Source organism: Rousettus aegyptiacus, unplaced genomic scaffold, assembly GCF_014176215.1.
Source record: "Rousettus aegyptiacus isolate mRouAeg1 unplaced genomic scaffold, mRouAeg1.p scaffold_m13_p_11, whole genome shotgun sequence".
In the NCBI taxonomy this organism is placed as follows: domain Eukaryota; kingdom Metazoa; phylum Chordata; class Mammalia; order Chiroptera; family Pteropodidae; genus Rousettus; species Rousettus aegyptiacus.
Window position 1 is genome coordinate 4,721,660 of NW_023416286.1, and position 15,767 is coordinate 4,737,426.

General features: G+C 43.8%; 1 protein-coding gene and 1 pseudogene across 1 annotated transcript in view; both read right to left on the reverse strand.

Moving 5' to 3' along the window:
* Nucleotides 1-6,297: 6,297 nt before the first annotated feature.
* N4BP2L2 (NEDD4 binding protein 2 like 2) overlaps nucleotides 6,298-15,767 on the reverse strand; it is a 55,103-nt gene continuing 45,633 nt past the window's right edge. The window contains exons 7-8 of the mRNA XM_016134326.2: nucleotides 8,203-9,923; nucleotides 6,298-6,382 (exon numbers count right to left, since the gene is read on the reverse strand). Of these exons, the coding sequence (XP_015989812.2) occupies nucleotides 9,875-9,923 (49 nt within the window). The 3' untranslated portion in view covers nucleotides 6,298-6,382; nucleotides 8,203-9,874. The remainder of the gene's footprint in view (nucleotides 6,383-8,202; nucleotides 9,924-15,767) is intronic.
* On the reverse strand, nucleotides 12,880-12,995 carry LOC118609657 (annotated as a pseudogene).

The following is a 15,767-nucleotide window of genomic DNA, read 5'->3' on the forward strand; positions in this document are numbered from 1 at the left end:
GGGGAGGAGGAGTAGGGGACACCAGCGTGTGAGAACTGTCCCTGAGGTGGAACTAGGGGAAGGAGGTGAGCAGAGCAGACAGAGCTCCGAGCCGGAGGGCCGTGCGAGCCAGTGAGGCAGCAGCTGGGAGCTTCCCTACCTTCCTTTCTCTCCATCTCATATTTAACCTGTCAACAAGCTCTGACTATTTTCCCCAATACAGTCCTCAAAACCAAACTGTTGGACGTTATCTGCTTTAATCTGTTCCTTGTCCCTAGATTGTAAGTTTCAGAGCAGGGACACTGTCACCCTCGTCACCCCCAAGACCTAACACAGGGCCTGATATGCAGAGGGTGCTGAATAATTGCACGTGGACCTGAATTACTGTCTCAGTAGATGGATCTGAGCTCCAGTTTACTGCAGACTGAGGCCGAACAGAGACAGTGCTAATGCCAGCCAAGGGGTAATGTAAATAGTCACGACTGCAGGGACAGATCCGAGAGCCAGCTTGCCACGGGCTGCGTTCACGCCCTCCCTGGTTCCATCCATGGCAGCCTCCAGACAGGCGGGCTCCCCGAGTCAAAGGCCCCCTGGGATAACACTCGTAGCCCTCGCTTCACCCAACTAACTTTTCAGCTCTCGGGGTCAGTTCTCTCTCTCTGTCATACGGAGAAACCATTACCACGACGGACGCACAGAAAATAATCTTATAAGTCATTTTTGACAAATGAAGACACATGCAAATGTTTCTCTGACTGTCACTGTTTCACAGGACATGGGAAAATGAGGAGGCGCAGGAGGAGAGCTAGTGGAAACCAGGAAGAGCACCCTCAAATCTACAGCTCCAAGTAACCCGGGTTCAGAGTGCTCCGAAGGCAGCAGCGGGCTCCTCCCAGGAGAGGCCGAAAGGGCAGAGTCTGAAGCCAGGGGCGCTTCCGCAGGGGAGGGGCCCGACCCCTGTCACGGAGCAGAGCCATTTTCGGGGGGCAGGGTTCTCTCTGATCCTGTGTGGTTTCTTCCCCTGCCTAAAACTTCTTTGTGGTTTTTTTTGCTCACAAATGTAAAGTGAGTCTTAGACACGTCGCGTCTGCCTTGTCCCTCTGTGAGTGACACGAACAGCGAGGGCAGGAGGGAGTCGCCCTGGCCTGCGTCTCTTCCAGTTGTGAGCTCGCACCCCCTGCCAGTCGGACGTCTGGCCAGCCGTCGGCAGGCCCCTGGCCTTCTCTCCACCCAGCACTGCTCCCTCCTGACTCTTCCCTCCTCCACCTCCCAGAAGCCAGGTGGGGCTGCAGGGCGCTGGGAGAGGTCAGGGGAAGGGGATGAGGAAGAGCAGCGACGTGCAGTGGGCTGAACCGACGGGAAATGCCCAGGCTGGGGCACGCCTGCCGACGCAGGACGCAGACGGGCCCTCTGGACAAGCCTGAGTCTGCATCTGCCCTGCCTACGCCCCGTCACTCACCCTTCTGGCTGTCACACCCGCCCCCCTGCGGCGAGGGCCACGTCTTCTTTTCCACAGCTCCGGTGATCATAAGCTTTGAGGAAGAACCCGTTTTTCCATATCTTCGTTCTGGAAATGAGAGCAAGGTAATAAAGGCAGAGGCTGGAGAAAGCTGGGGGCATCTGGAACCGAAGTACAAGCCTGCAAGGACGGTCCGCCACCACGCGCCAGTGCAGCACAAAGGTGCTTCAGAGCTGGTCATTGCCCGAGTCATCCTCACTGTTAAATGTTCATAACACGACCCTTGGTTATAGCCATGCTAGAGTGGATTCTAATATATTCACTGGAAATCCATAAATGTCACTATCAAAGGCCCCTAAAAAGTAGGCATTTTCCAGACGCCAGAGTCCCCTCCACAGCTGTCCGTGCCTCGGCCGTAATCCGGGCCAGCTCCTCCCTGAGAGCACCCTCCCTGGGCCGAAGGGTAGGTTCGCTTCCCCAGGGGTCTGGAAGCCCGCAGAGGGACCCCTGGGGACTTCGACCAAACACCAAAAGCCCTGGTCTTCATCTGGAAGAGACCTACAGTCCAGTGGAAAGAGAAACTAAACTGTACAAAATGAACAGAAGGAAAACATCGAGCCATTTTAAATAAAGCACTCAGTTTCCAATAAAGATGGCATGTAAACACAAATAGTAACTTCTAGTCCCTCCTTGAAATCCCACTAAAATGTAATGGTTTTGGGGTTTTTTTTTTGGTGAGGGAGTTGTTTTGTTTTGATTTTTAAGTATAAACTATAAGAAAAGAGAAAGAAGATCATAGCAATGATATTTTTGAACACTGGAGAGCAAAGGTCAAGTGTCAATCTGACAAAAAAAGAAAAAAAGTCCTGAATTACAGAAAGCCAAGAAGGAGCACAATTTACCCCTCACGACCCTTAGAATTTCAAGAACTGGAAGATGTGGGGCTCAGAGTGGGGTTCTGAACAGGAAGGCCGGGTTGAAAGTCGGTTTAGGAAACAAACGAGCACAGCCTCAGGGAGCTGTGCCCAGGGACACCTGGAGGTTCGCTGGGGGGAGGGGGGGATGGGGCGGAGCGCGGGCCACGACAGGCCACTCCTCTCCTGAAAACAGAGAGCTAAGTCAGTGCCCACCCCTTGACTTAACACTTATCGGACGTGAATTCTCACATTCAAAGTCTGTTAAGTACAAGTAAACCAAAACAATATTTTCAAAAGGTAGCTATTGTAACAGTACAAGTCCCACAACCCCTACCCAAAACCCTTGAGGTCAGCCACTCAGATTCAGAAAGCATGTTTGTTTATCTGTTGGTTTGCAAAACCTTACACCTCACAGAGTGGGGTGGGGGCCGCCCCTGGTAATTAAACATTAACATTTCTGTAGTGAAATCTAGGCACAGTCACAGAAAGTAGGATAAATAAGGAGAGAAATTAACCGGTCTGTTGGGTCAAGTTTTGCTGCCAACTTAGTTTTAATGCCAAACTTTTAAGAAACAAAACGAAACAAAATCAACCTTTGATTTTCAGCGCTTTTTGGATTTCAGAATTCTAGAAATGCAGTTATGGACGCATGTGGACTACCCTTCTATCCTGACACAATTTTTTTTTAAAAGCTCTCATTTTCTGTGCCTTATCTTCTTCTAGAGAACAAATTAGAATGTGGCAAACATCTTCAAAACTGGATAATGAAAGGTTTGAGCTGCTGCTCCTCCGGCTGAGCGTGTTATAATTCAGTTGACTGACCGGGAAAGGCTGGAGAGTTCACCCAGGACGGTTCTGCTAACCAGCACCGTAGCCCTTTGGGTTGGCATCCTGCACTGAGCACTCTGGGGTGAGGACCTGCCACAGCAAACGAGCCCAGTCGAGTCCAGACAAAGAGGCAATGCGCATTAGTTGTCAGTTTCCCAGGCTGTTCCCCTATTTATGCCACTCCCTTGGCATCTAGGACTTCTCACTGTCCCCACAGCCCCCACACCCCGCCTCATTCGGGAGCCTGCCGCCCTGACACTGCCCAAGCGCCAACTCTAAGTCAGACCTGCGCTGTGTCGCACTGCCTGAGGGTTGTACCGGTTCATGCTAAGGTGTTAGGAGTGTACTGAGTCCATGAACTTGCTCTCCTGGATAGGAATCTGTCTCGCCAGGGACATTCCAAAGACAATGCCAAACCTGAGGAGTATCTCTATCTGGGGGAGCGGGGAGGGAAGGGGATTAACCCTTACTAAGAGTCTATTATTTCTCAGGCGCTATGCCAAGTACTTTGCATAAATTATTTCACTTAATCCTCATTGAATGTCGTCCCAGTGACAGGGTGGTATTATGAAGCTATTTGTCACAGGTGAAGAAATCGAGGCTCTGAGAGGCTAATTTAAGTCACACAGTCAGTGCTCCGCCCCAGGCCCCCGAGGGACTGAGGGGTTTGAAACCGGCAGGGACTGTGGCTCCCAGGGCCGACCTCGCTGTCCTGCTAGTTCCCTCTTTCTGAACGTCTGCTTACCCCTGAGGCCATAGACCGGTAGGCACATTAGGCCACACACCCGATCATGATACAACCTCTGCACACAGCACAGCCCTGAGGAGAGAAGACGAACAGCTAGGGGTGGCCGCTCTCTGCAGAGAAGCCCGGACTCAGAGCCCCTCGGCTCGGGGGTGGAGGTGAGCACGCGCATCACAAGTGTGGCCCAGAAAGCATTCTTGACACAGACGCCCAAGCCTGGCAGATAAAAGACTCCCCAGCTGGGCACGGCCAAGTGCAGCCATGCTGGTGTCCCATGGGGTACTCCCGGGGCGGGGGGGAGGGGGACAGACGCCCTTCCTAACGGGGCCCTGACATCAACCCCATGGGGCAGGAACGCGCTGTTCTCACCACTGGATTCCCAGTGTGTAGAGCAATGTCCAAATCAAGGCGGCCGGAAGTGTTTGCTCTACCTCCCATCTCTGGGGTCCCTCAGAGCCTCCTTCCCCATTTCCAGTGGTCCCCCCCAGTCTCTCAACTCCTCCTTTATCTTTTCTCCTCTCCTCCTTCCTCTGGCAGAACCAGATTTAAAACAAACGAAAATATTTTTACTGGGTATACGTGTATTTCTAGTTAAGAAGAAGAAACAGACCACTCGGATGCGAGCTCAAACGCAGAGAGAGAACATACAGTAAACGTGTGCGCATTCGATCCTTATTAAATGCAGATACGTGTACCCTGAAATCACAGCAGCTGTGTTTATTTCAGAATTTAGGCATTTGAAAAAAAGTGCGATGTGTTTATTTTAATGTCGGCTTGATGTCGAGTTTAAAATATAACACGAGTTTGTCTACATGTTTTACCTCTTTTCCTAGAGAGCCTCTTAATATTTAAATGTCACCTGTATCCCTAATTGCCATCACACGTCGATCGGAGCAGCGGTGAGTCCCTCATGAACTGTGTTGACAGAATGCTCTAAGTTACATCCTATATAATGAAGTTAGAAAATAAATTCGGTAGCAATAATCTAAGCTTTGTTGTATTTCATGAGATCTACATTTAAAGGAAATGAAAACATCACGTGTACAACAGCACACAGGGTTACCATGGAGACAGACGACGTAACTCCCGAATTGTGGTACATACAAGCTCTTACAACCAAATTATGTCAACATCCACGTCCTTCCAATCATACAGATGTTTCTGGAATAAGTTGTACTTACAGTTCAAGGAATTCTCATTTCTGAACAGCATCTTCTGTCTTTTCTAGAAATTATAATTAAAAAACATATAATAATGATTAATATTTGGCACTGGGCTTAAGTTTGCACTGTTTACATTTAACTCATGTAAGGATACTCCCCAAATGACAAAAGAAACATAATAACAAGTGTCAATTTAAACATTTAAAGTACTAGTGTGTGTTGGGGAGAGTGTGCATGCATGTATGCAATTGTTGTGGGTGTGTGCGTGTGTGGGGTGTTGTACCTGTACGAGTGTGCATGCGTGCATGAGACTGGGTGTGTGCATGTGTGTTTTGTGTGCGTGTGTGGGAGTGTGTGCACGTGTGTGTGCATGCGTGGGGTGTTGTACATGCGTGTGTGTGTCTGTATTAATAAGGTTGCCCTGGAAAATGAAAAGCTTGGAAAAATGCTTGTGGTTCCACTAACTGGGCATGCTTTTCCCACAGCAGTGCTAATATGAACAGTTAAGAAAGACCTCCTGTCCTGAGCTGCATAATTCTGTAACTCTCACTAGACCCTGATTTTCCTCTTTATCTCAGAGCATTCCCAGCACTGCCTCTGGGCAATCCATATCACCGTCCAGCACTGCCCCTCCCCAGCCCCCTCCCCAGCCCCCTCCCCAGCCCCCTCCCCAGCCCCCTCCCCAGCCCCCTCCCCAGCCTCCTCCCCAGCCTCCTCCCCAGCCTCCTCCCCAGCCCCTTACAGGGAGCGCTGGCTCTTCCTGACCCTACGACCTCTCCGCCCCTCCTGGCCAGCCCTCCAGCCACTGAAAAAATCTGCAGCCTGTCAGTGTCTCACTGGGGCCCAAGTGAGGTGCCTACAGGTCAAGAAAACAGGAACCTAACATGCATCATAAGACCGCGGGCTGGACAGGGGGAAGATGTACTGACGAATAAAGGACTCTCCCAGGTGGGCGCCTGGGTCACCCGGCGGGCCCTTGTACCAGCCTACACCACGTGAAGTTGGGGAATTCGGGGCGACCGGATTTCTCGTTAGGACGAACTGAAGGAAATGTGCATCTGCTCCCCACCTGCCCACACGCACACTTCCCCCAGCTCAGGTAAGGGGCGTGGCCCTTCAGGTTACACTGATCAGCAGATTTTCTCCAATTTTTTTTTTTTTTTTTAAGAAACCAGCTGAGGTTCTTTCAAGGCCATAAAAACATACCTGTACTGATGACTTCCACTGCAAACAGATCACACCCAGTGTCATCCGGTCGAGGGAACCACACAGTCATCAGGCAGTAATGGTTCTAGGGGGGAAAAGGGGACGGATTGCATCTCACACAGATTTTCGCCATCAATGGGAAGGTGTGTGAGTGTGGTACCTTGTTGGGCGTGATGCTGAAAGCCTTTGAAGGTACTTCAGCAATGGCAGGGGTCGGTCTGTCTCGGGCCTCTGTCCCCGTTAGCAAACCGCCCGGACTCAATGAAAAGGCTCGTGTACATCCAGGTAAAGCACTACGTTTTTTCTGTTTTTCTTCTAAGTCACATTTGTATAAACGCTGCCTATAATTCAGTTCCACACATGAGCCATCCCAGACAAAGCGTTGCTGACCTCATAAAATATTCAGGAGCTAGTAATTTATATTTTCTACGTGCAACAGTTCTGTTTTGTGTTAGTCTTGTCTCCTCGTTGAGAAGTAAGTTGTTTGATGAACGGGGTCTGTTTCCTCTACAAAGCTTTCCAAAGCTTAACTAATGGACGCTGGATCGCCACTGCTCCCGACGGGGTGCGGTCAGGGCAGAAGGGGGCTTAGTCTTTCTGACTAGTGCCTTAGTGCTTTCTGGCACCCCCTAAGGCAGTGTCTGCTCAGCTCTGGGTCAGGGACCCTGCCCCCCCCCCAAAAGCTGATCAAACCTACAGACTTCCTCCCCGAAAAATAGCACAAGGAGACAAGCAAAAAAATTTGCATGTGATTTCAGACTATGGACCTTGGACTAAGATCCCTGACCTAAAACAACTTCAATTATCTTTCAAAATTCCCCAAAACAACACATGCGTTTTAATTTTTTGAATTGGCATGTTTCATTGGTGCATTTAGGAGAACAGAAAATTGTAGCAGTAAACACGTGATTATTCACCGAGTTTACAAAAGTGAGAGACGGGGTGCCGGGCCCCCAAAAGCAGCCTTATGACTGTGAGCCCTGGCCCTGAGACCTCCTCGCAGGGACCACGCTGGCCCCGACAGAGTGACTGTTGTGGCGAGGTCTAAACCTCTGAAAGACAAGCTGGGAGGTGGAGAGGCCCAGGCACCCCTGGGTGCAGGAGGGGAGCAGCGCTGGGAAGACAGGAGAGACTGCAGGGCTCAGAGCTCGGGCCCCTCAGTCCTCACCGCTTCTGTCCCCAAGCGAGGGGACATACGCAATCCCCTGGGGTCACTAACACGCGCGGCTGACTAACAGAGAAGAAACGGTTGGCATATTACATTTCCTCTTAAGACACTGAGCGTCTTAAATACTCTTATTTACTTAGAATTTTGCTTAGAATATGAAAAAAATCATATTTTCACTTGTTTTATTCACAGGTGGGTTTTTCATTTCCAAAGACAACAATCTTTAGAGCTTGAAGGAAACTTTCACATCGACCACTCCTTCCTAGTCCTCTTTTCAGAGCCCCTCTCGGTCTTTAAAAATTCAATTCTTCAGGTGATATTTTTCCATCGTTTAATCCTCACTGTCCCCTGCTTTACTATTCTCACGTGTATGTGCCATAATGCGGATGAGGAAGGAAAGGGCCATGTGCCACATGGGGGAAATACAGAAAGTAGAAAGAATTAAAAAAAAAAAAAAAAAAAAAAAAGGCAGACCATCTCTACTTGTGACCTAATCGCTGTTTGCCTGCCTCTTCATTCTTCCCAGGGTCTATTTAAACTGGGAATCCAAGTATTGTAGGTGCTCCGCGACAGTTTAGACTATCGGTCACAGAGGTGGGGTCTCCACTCTCACTGCTGAAAAGCATCACAAGATCAATCGATTGCACAAAATTACCAATGTGAGGCAGAAAAGCCTGAAAAATCACTTGTGCATGTTAAACTGGACCTTTTATTCGTAGCAAATAAACACGACTTACCCACTGGAACCCCGAGAGACCCACAGAGCTGTCCTAGTGGAAAGGCCAACCTCGGAGACAGCGGCAGCTCCAGGGATTGAGGCCAGCGCCTGCTGAATCTTGGTTCTCCCGGGACACAACAGTGGGGTGGCGTCGGCTCTTCCCACGCGCCAGCTTTTCACCCAAACTTCCACTTAGAAAGTGGAGATCAGAAGTGATCCCGAAAGAGTACAAAGTATCGGGTGGGCTACTCAAACTTTCTGGGGAAGTAAACCTTACGTCACTTAGTTTATGATTTACTCTGGCCTGAAATTTGAGAGTCAAAACCTACAGGTAAGTCTTCCAGAAGCCGGCTGAGTCCCGTGGCATGCCAGCAGTGGGGTTTTTGACAAACCACAGGGAGCGCCTTAGTCTGTGAAGCAGCAGGTCATGAGAGTAAAATTCGCCCCCAGCATTTAGAAGGGGATCTTGGAAAATAGCAGAGCAGAGCCATGAGGGATGCTGATCGAAGGTCGTGTGGTTTTCCTTCATTGCCTCTTCATTATGTATTTCTAAAATTCTATCTTTATCTTCTTTTAAAATCATGCTTGGTCCATGGCTTTCTGTGAACAAGCCACCGTCCGCCCTTTAGCACCGATATGACTCTGTCCCAGTAGGTTAAAGTTTGGCGCCAAATCAAAAATCCTTTTCTGCCTCCTTTTCTTATTCTCCGTTGCATGTGAGGCACTCTTTGGGGTGTCCGGTTTAAGTGAGCAGCTTTCAAAGACACTCGTTTCCATTTCTGTGGTTGAATCTGTGCTCTCAATTGGAGGTGATAAGTCTTCATTTTCTATCAAAAGCTTCTCTATCGGTGTTTCTGGACTGCCTCCTGGTCCTGATGCTCCTTCACAAGTGGTGATCAATTTAATCAATTGTCCCCTGCTGTCAGGACAGGGCCAGCTTTTGTCATCGATCTTTCTTAGGTCTCTGCTCACACAAAAACTCGTGAGGTGCCTCAGGCCAGCCACCAAAATAGGGTTGTCTCTCAGAGCCCAGCTGTGATTCTTGATCAGGTAAAAAATTGTTTGAGAAAAAAAGCCCAGTTGTTCTTAGTTGTATTTACTCCCCGTTCCTTTCTGAAAACTTGATCTGGAGTTCCGGATCCACGCTGATGGCGCAGAATCGTTCCGTTCGGGGTACTTTTACCTACTGTCTCTCTCTCCTGTGTAAATGCTTGCGGGGTCTCTGCAAATCGGTCCTGCGTGTCTAATACTGCCGCATGCCTACTTCCCATGGGCTTTTCCTCCCTCGTGCCAGGGCAGTCGTCACCTGCCACGCAGGGAAGATTTCGAGCCACTGCTGGACAAGTAACAGAGCCGTCATTTGGCCTCAGTAACAAACTTCGGAACACATCATCGTCTACTGCACAGAGGTAATTCTGTGGTGTACTGTCCGACTCAGCCACAGACATAACATTTGGAGAGCCGTCTTGGGGATTCACGTTTTCCCATCTCCCATCTTTAGGACTATCCCCTGCGCCTCCCGGGTCACTTCCCAGACCGTCGGCAACAGCACACGCTGCGTCTCTCTTGGCCTCTCCCATGTCTCCCCCTTCACTCCGAGGTGGCTCCTGGTAACTCGAGGTTTCACACGAGTCTTCTCTCATGATTTCCCGAGGACTGTTGCGCTTTTTCTTCCTTTTTCTGTTTCTCTTCTACTTGGTTTTACTGAGCCTGGGCCCGGTGTTCTTCGAATCTCTTCCTCTGAAATATAAAAGAGTCAAGAAACTTCATAACGATTATTTGTGGAATGTTAACAACCTACTTACACTCTCACTGTGCAGACAGACTTACAAGTGATTAGTACAAGAGATTCTAAAGTGTGCTGATACCGCTGTCACAGAAAATGCTCCCAGCTAGACAGCGGCTCTCCAGTACGGCCACTCCCTTCTGGTCCCAGTGCGTAGGGCCGTCAGCTCAGTCGATTCCCAAGGCTTTTTATACTAATCCGTTGTTACTATAATTATGTAGTTTGATTAAACATTCTGTGAACATAACATCAACAGGTAGAATATGAGGACAAAAAAAAGTTCCTATAAAATTGAAGTAATGACTTCATAAAGGTGAGGTACTAAACAATTATTATCAAATCGAGTGTGGGCAGGACAACTATGAAGTTTGGTTAAAGATCATGAAACCTATAATTCTGCCCTCACGTTGCTTTCAAGGCTTCTTTGGCTTCCCCCTCCAATTTACATCAATAGAAACTAGACATTCTTAACAATGTATTCATTACTGGTGTGGTTTATGCGTGAAAAAAGACAAGCTCCACTAAACAGAATCATACATAAAGATGGGTGAATGAATGTACATGTAAGCACAAGTTTAAATAAAATGTTTAAAGTACTATCATACTAATTCCTCACTTTAATCAACTTTTTTGGTGAGCTAATAGCCACCTGTCCCAATCCTGCTAGATACAAGGACTTTTATTGTGAAGAAGGCGCCCAGCACAACGCCTAGCCCATGGTGGATACTTCATAAACGGCAGCTCTTATTTTTAATACATATGAACAACAAAAATGATCATTATTTGTCTCACTGACACTCTCAGGATGTAATTCATGATCACAATGGTGCGGTGGCTAGTATGATTTATGCACAAAGAACAGGTGAGACAGGAGAGCTGGACAGTCTCAGTGTGTGATTTATTTAATATAATTTCAAGTGATTAAAGTTTTTCTTTTAAAAGTGGCCATATATAGACAAACTAACAAATCCATCCTCTATATCAAACATTAAAACAGCTTCCTTGTTAATTGATAAAACAACTAGACACCCCCCCCAAAAAAAGAAAGAAAAAAAACACAAATATACAAGTTATAAATAGCACGATTAATAATGTTCGATATAATGGATAAATATGAAACACTACATCCAAAAATTGGAGAAAAAACGTTCTTTTCAAGCCCACAATAGGCAATTAACTGGGCCGTCAGGCTAGTCCTCACAAATTTCAAAGAATCACTAATGTTCAGACCAAATTTTCTGACCATAATGCAATTAACTTTGAAATTAGTAACAAAATTTTGGAAAAAATTTTAAAATGCTGAAAAATTAATAGGTGGAAAAAATTGTAGTAGAAATATGTAGAACTGAATGACAGTAAAAAAATTACAGGTCAAAGTGGTACTTAAAGGGATATTTGCCATAGGATTTACATGTTAAAACAGGAAAGATACAAAATTAAAGACAACCACACAACCGAAGAAGTTAGAAAAGAACAAACACCCAAAAAGTAGAAGGGAGGGAATAAAAGAGAATGAAAAATATAACAAAAAAATAAAATAAACACCCTATTTAAAAAGATTAATAAAAAACACGAACTTCTGGTAAGATTAACCAAAGGGGGAAAAAAGCGAATTAGGTTTAAGGATGAAAAAGGAAGCCCAACTGCAGTTCCAGAAGAGACTTTGAAAGATGAAAGGATCATAGTGGTATCTACGGTAGCCAAGATGTGGAAGAGAACTTAGTGGATGACTGTAGTTAACGATACTGTATTATATAGTTGGAAGTTTCTGAGAAAGTAAATCTTAAAAAAATTCTTATCAGAAAATAAATGTTTAACTATGTAGGGTGATGGATGTTAACTAGACTGATTGTGATCATTTTGCAATATATAGAAATATCAAATCATTATGTTTTATATCTGAAACTAATATAAAGGTATATGTCAATTCTATCTGAAACAAAAAAGAAAATAAATAAAAGGATAATACCATGAATAACTTTATATGAATTGAATTGAAAATTGAAATATGTATAAAATACAACTTATTAAAAATGACTAAAAAATAGAAAGTCTAATTAGTCCTATAATAGTAAAATGATGAAAGTTAAGTTTTTTTTTCCAATAAGAAAACTCCAAGTCCAAAGGACTTTTCAGCAAAGTTCTACCAAATAGTCAAAAGAACTGTTAATTGTAAATACTATGCAAACTTTTCCAGAGAAGAGAAAAGGAGAGAATATATCCAACTCTTTTCAGCTTGATAGCCAGGAAGTACACTTTCTAAACACAAAAATCCCAAATAAAACATTAGCAAACTATCTCCAGTAATGATTAAACTAAATAACACATTATGATGTAGCTGGGTTTACCTTGGGATGTGCAAGATTAGTTTACACTAGAATATCACAAGGGACATTTTCTAGGATAGATCACGTGTTAGGCCACAAACTAAGTCTCACTATAAAAAAAGTCAGCTACGTGGAAGAAAAAGGGGTTCTGTGGAAAGTAACCTCACAGGGAGATCTGGTCATGAATTCCTACCTGGCAGGTCCGGCTGGGTATTTATGCCTCACACATAGAACTTCTTTAGTAAAAGGCTTACCTTTGCCTGAAGCAAACCCTGTCCATTATTTCTGTGCACCTACATGCAATGCCCACTTTTAGACCCCTCCTAAAACATGAGAACAGGTAATCTTAAGTGTCCTGTAATCCCATCCCCACCTGGCTTTCTCCCACCTTCACATAATCTTCCTTATGTTCCCTCCTTAATTTCAAAGGCATAAAAAGAAACTGCAAACTGTTATTCTGAGGAGCTATTAAGATCTTGCTTCCTCCCCACCCCCCATCATATGTCACCAGTTTGGGCTCAAATAAACTCTCATAAAAATTATTCACAGGTTTGGACTTTTCTTTTCTTTTCTTTTTTATTTACGCCTACAGCACCTGGTCTTCCTAGGTCTCCCATCCAAGTACTATCCAGACCCGACCCTGCTTAGCTTCCAAGATCAGACGGGATCTGGTGTGTTCAGGGTGGCATGCCCGTAGTGTGGATATTTCTAATATTAACAAATATCATACAAAGTATCTTTTCTCACCACAACAAAGTTAGAAGCCAATAAAAGTAAAAAAGGAAAATTAATAAGTTTGGGAAAATTAAATAACACATGCTTAAACAACCAGTGGATCAAGGAAAAAATAACAAGGGAAACTATAAAATAATATTTTTAAAAAAGGCAAAACATACCAAGACATATAGAATATAGCAATAGCAGCATGAAAGGAAAACTTTTAAGCTATAAACACATTTAAAAAAAACAAAGATTTCAAATCAACAACTTAATTTTACATCTTAAGGAGCAAGAAAAGAAAGAACAAATTAAACCCAAGCTAGAAGGAGACAGGAAATATTAAAGATTAGAGCAGAGATAAATGAAATGGACAATTAAAAATAGAGAAAATGAAATCAAAAGTTCTTTGAAAAGATTAACAAAATTGACAAACATTTAGCTAAATGGACCAAGGAAAAAGGAATACTCAAAGAAGTAAAATCATAAATGAAAATGGGGACTTTACTGCCTATTATATAGAAATAAGAAAGGGTTATAAGTACACTATGAAAAAAACATATTGAATAACCTAGATGAAATGAAAAAATTCCTAGAAACAATAAACTATCAAGACTGAATCACCAAGAAATAGAAAATCTGACTAGACCTATAAACTATTAAGGAGATTGAATCAGTAATCAAAAAAATCTCTGGACAAAAACTAACTCTAATCTTCCTCAAAGGGTTTTGTTTTTTTTTTTTAATGAAGAAGAAGAATGCTTTGTAACTCATCTAGGAGATCAGCATTATCCTAACACCAAAGCCAGACAAAGGCACAATAAAAGAAACCCACAGAACACTCTTTCTTATGATCATTGAAGCAAAACTCCTCAACCAAACTCGGCAGCCTATTAAAAAGATTCTACACTGTGACCAAGTGGGATTTATTCCTGGAATGCGATGGTTCAACGTATGAAAGTTGATCAATGTAATATGCCATGTTTACTGAATGCAGGGAAAAAGTCCACATGATCATCTCACTTGATGCAGAAAAAGCATTTGACAAAACTCTTCCATAATAAAAATACTCAAAAAACAAGCAATAGAAAGAAACTACCTCAACATTATAAAAGCCATAAATGAAAAACCTCAACCAAGATCATACACAATGTTGAAAGACCGAAAGCTTTTCTTATAAGATCAGGAACAAGATGAGGATCCTCACTTTCACCGCCCTATTCAACTTTGTACTGGACTTTCTAGCCTGAGCAATAAAAACAAATAAAATACATCCAAACTGGAAAGGAAGTAGTGAAATTATCTCTGTTTGGAGATGGTATGATCTTGTATGTAGAAATCCTAAAGGTTCTACAAAAAATTGTTAGAGCTAATAAATGAACTTGGCAAAGTAGTAGGATACAAAGTCGATATACAAAAATACATTGCATTTATATACAATAACAACAACCAACCCAAAAAAAATTAGAAAAGCAATTCCATTTATAATAGCGACAAAAAGAATAAAACGCTTAGGAATTAACCAAGGAAGTGAGAGACTTGTACAATAAACACTACAAGACATTGCTGGGGAAAAAAATTGAAGACGACATAAATAAATGGAAACTCAATCCATGCTTCTGGATTGGAAGACTTAATATTGTTCAGATGTATCAATATTACCCAAAGTGGGTCCCTCAGCAGTCTCTCTCTAAACCCAATGACTCTTTTTGCAGAAACAAAAAATCCATTCTAAAAATTTATAATGAATCTCAAAATAATAGCCAAAACAATTTTGAAAAAAGAACAAAGTTAAAGAACTCACACTTTCTCATTTTAAAACTTACTACAAAGCTACATTAACCAAAACAGTGTGGTGCTGGTATAAAGACAGACATACAAACCAATGGAATAGAATAGAGAGCCCAGAAATAAACCCTCACATATATAGTCAAACAATTTTTGACAAGGGCACGAGGACTATTCATGCAAAAGAATAAAGTTGGACCCATTCAGAATATCATATATAAAAATTAACTCAAAATGAATCAAAGGCCTAAATGTAAGATCTAAAACTATAAAACTCTTAGAAGAAAACACAGGGCAAAAGCTTCACGACATTGAATTTGGCAATGATATCTCAGATATTGACACCAAAGGCACAGGTGACAAAAGGAAAAATAGACAAACTGGACTTCATGAACATAAAAACATTTTGTGCATCAAAAGACAATCTGGACCGAACAAAAGGACTACGCACAAAATAGAAAATAATTGCAAGTCATATATATAATAAGGGATTTATATTCAAAATATAAGGAGAACTTTTAAAACTCAACAACAGCAACAATGACAACAAACAACTTGATTCAAAAATAAGCAAAGGCCTTGAATAGACATTTCTGCAAAGAAGATCTACAAATGGCTAGTAAATACATGAAAAGATGCTCAACATCACTAATCAGTAGGAAACACAAATCAAAACTACAATAAGATACCAACTCACACCTGTTAGGATGGTTATGATCAAGAAAAAGAAAAGAGAAAAAGGAAAGCAGTGTTGGCAAGGATGTGGAGAAGCTGGAACCCTCGTTGGAAGGTAAAATGGTGCAGCCGCGTGGCATCCAGACTGACAGCCTGGTGACAGAAACGTGCCAGAGGGCTCTCCTTATGCTTACCTGTGTCGGGATGGAGCAGGAGTGGGTACAGGTCTTGCATGATTACTTCTTAAAACTTAATTTCTATGATAATAAGCTAGTAATTTTATCCCACGGC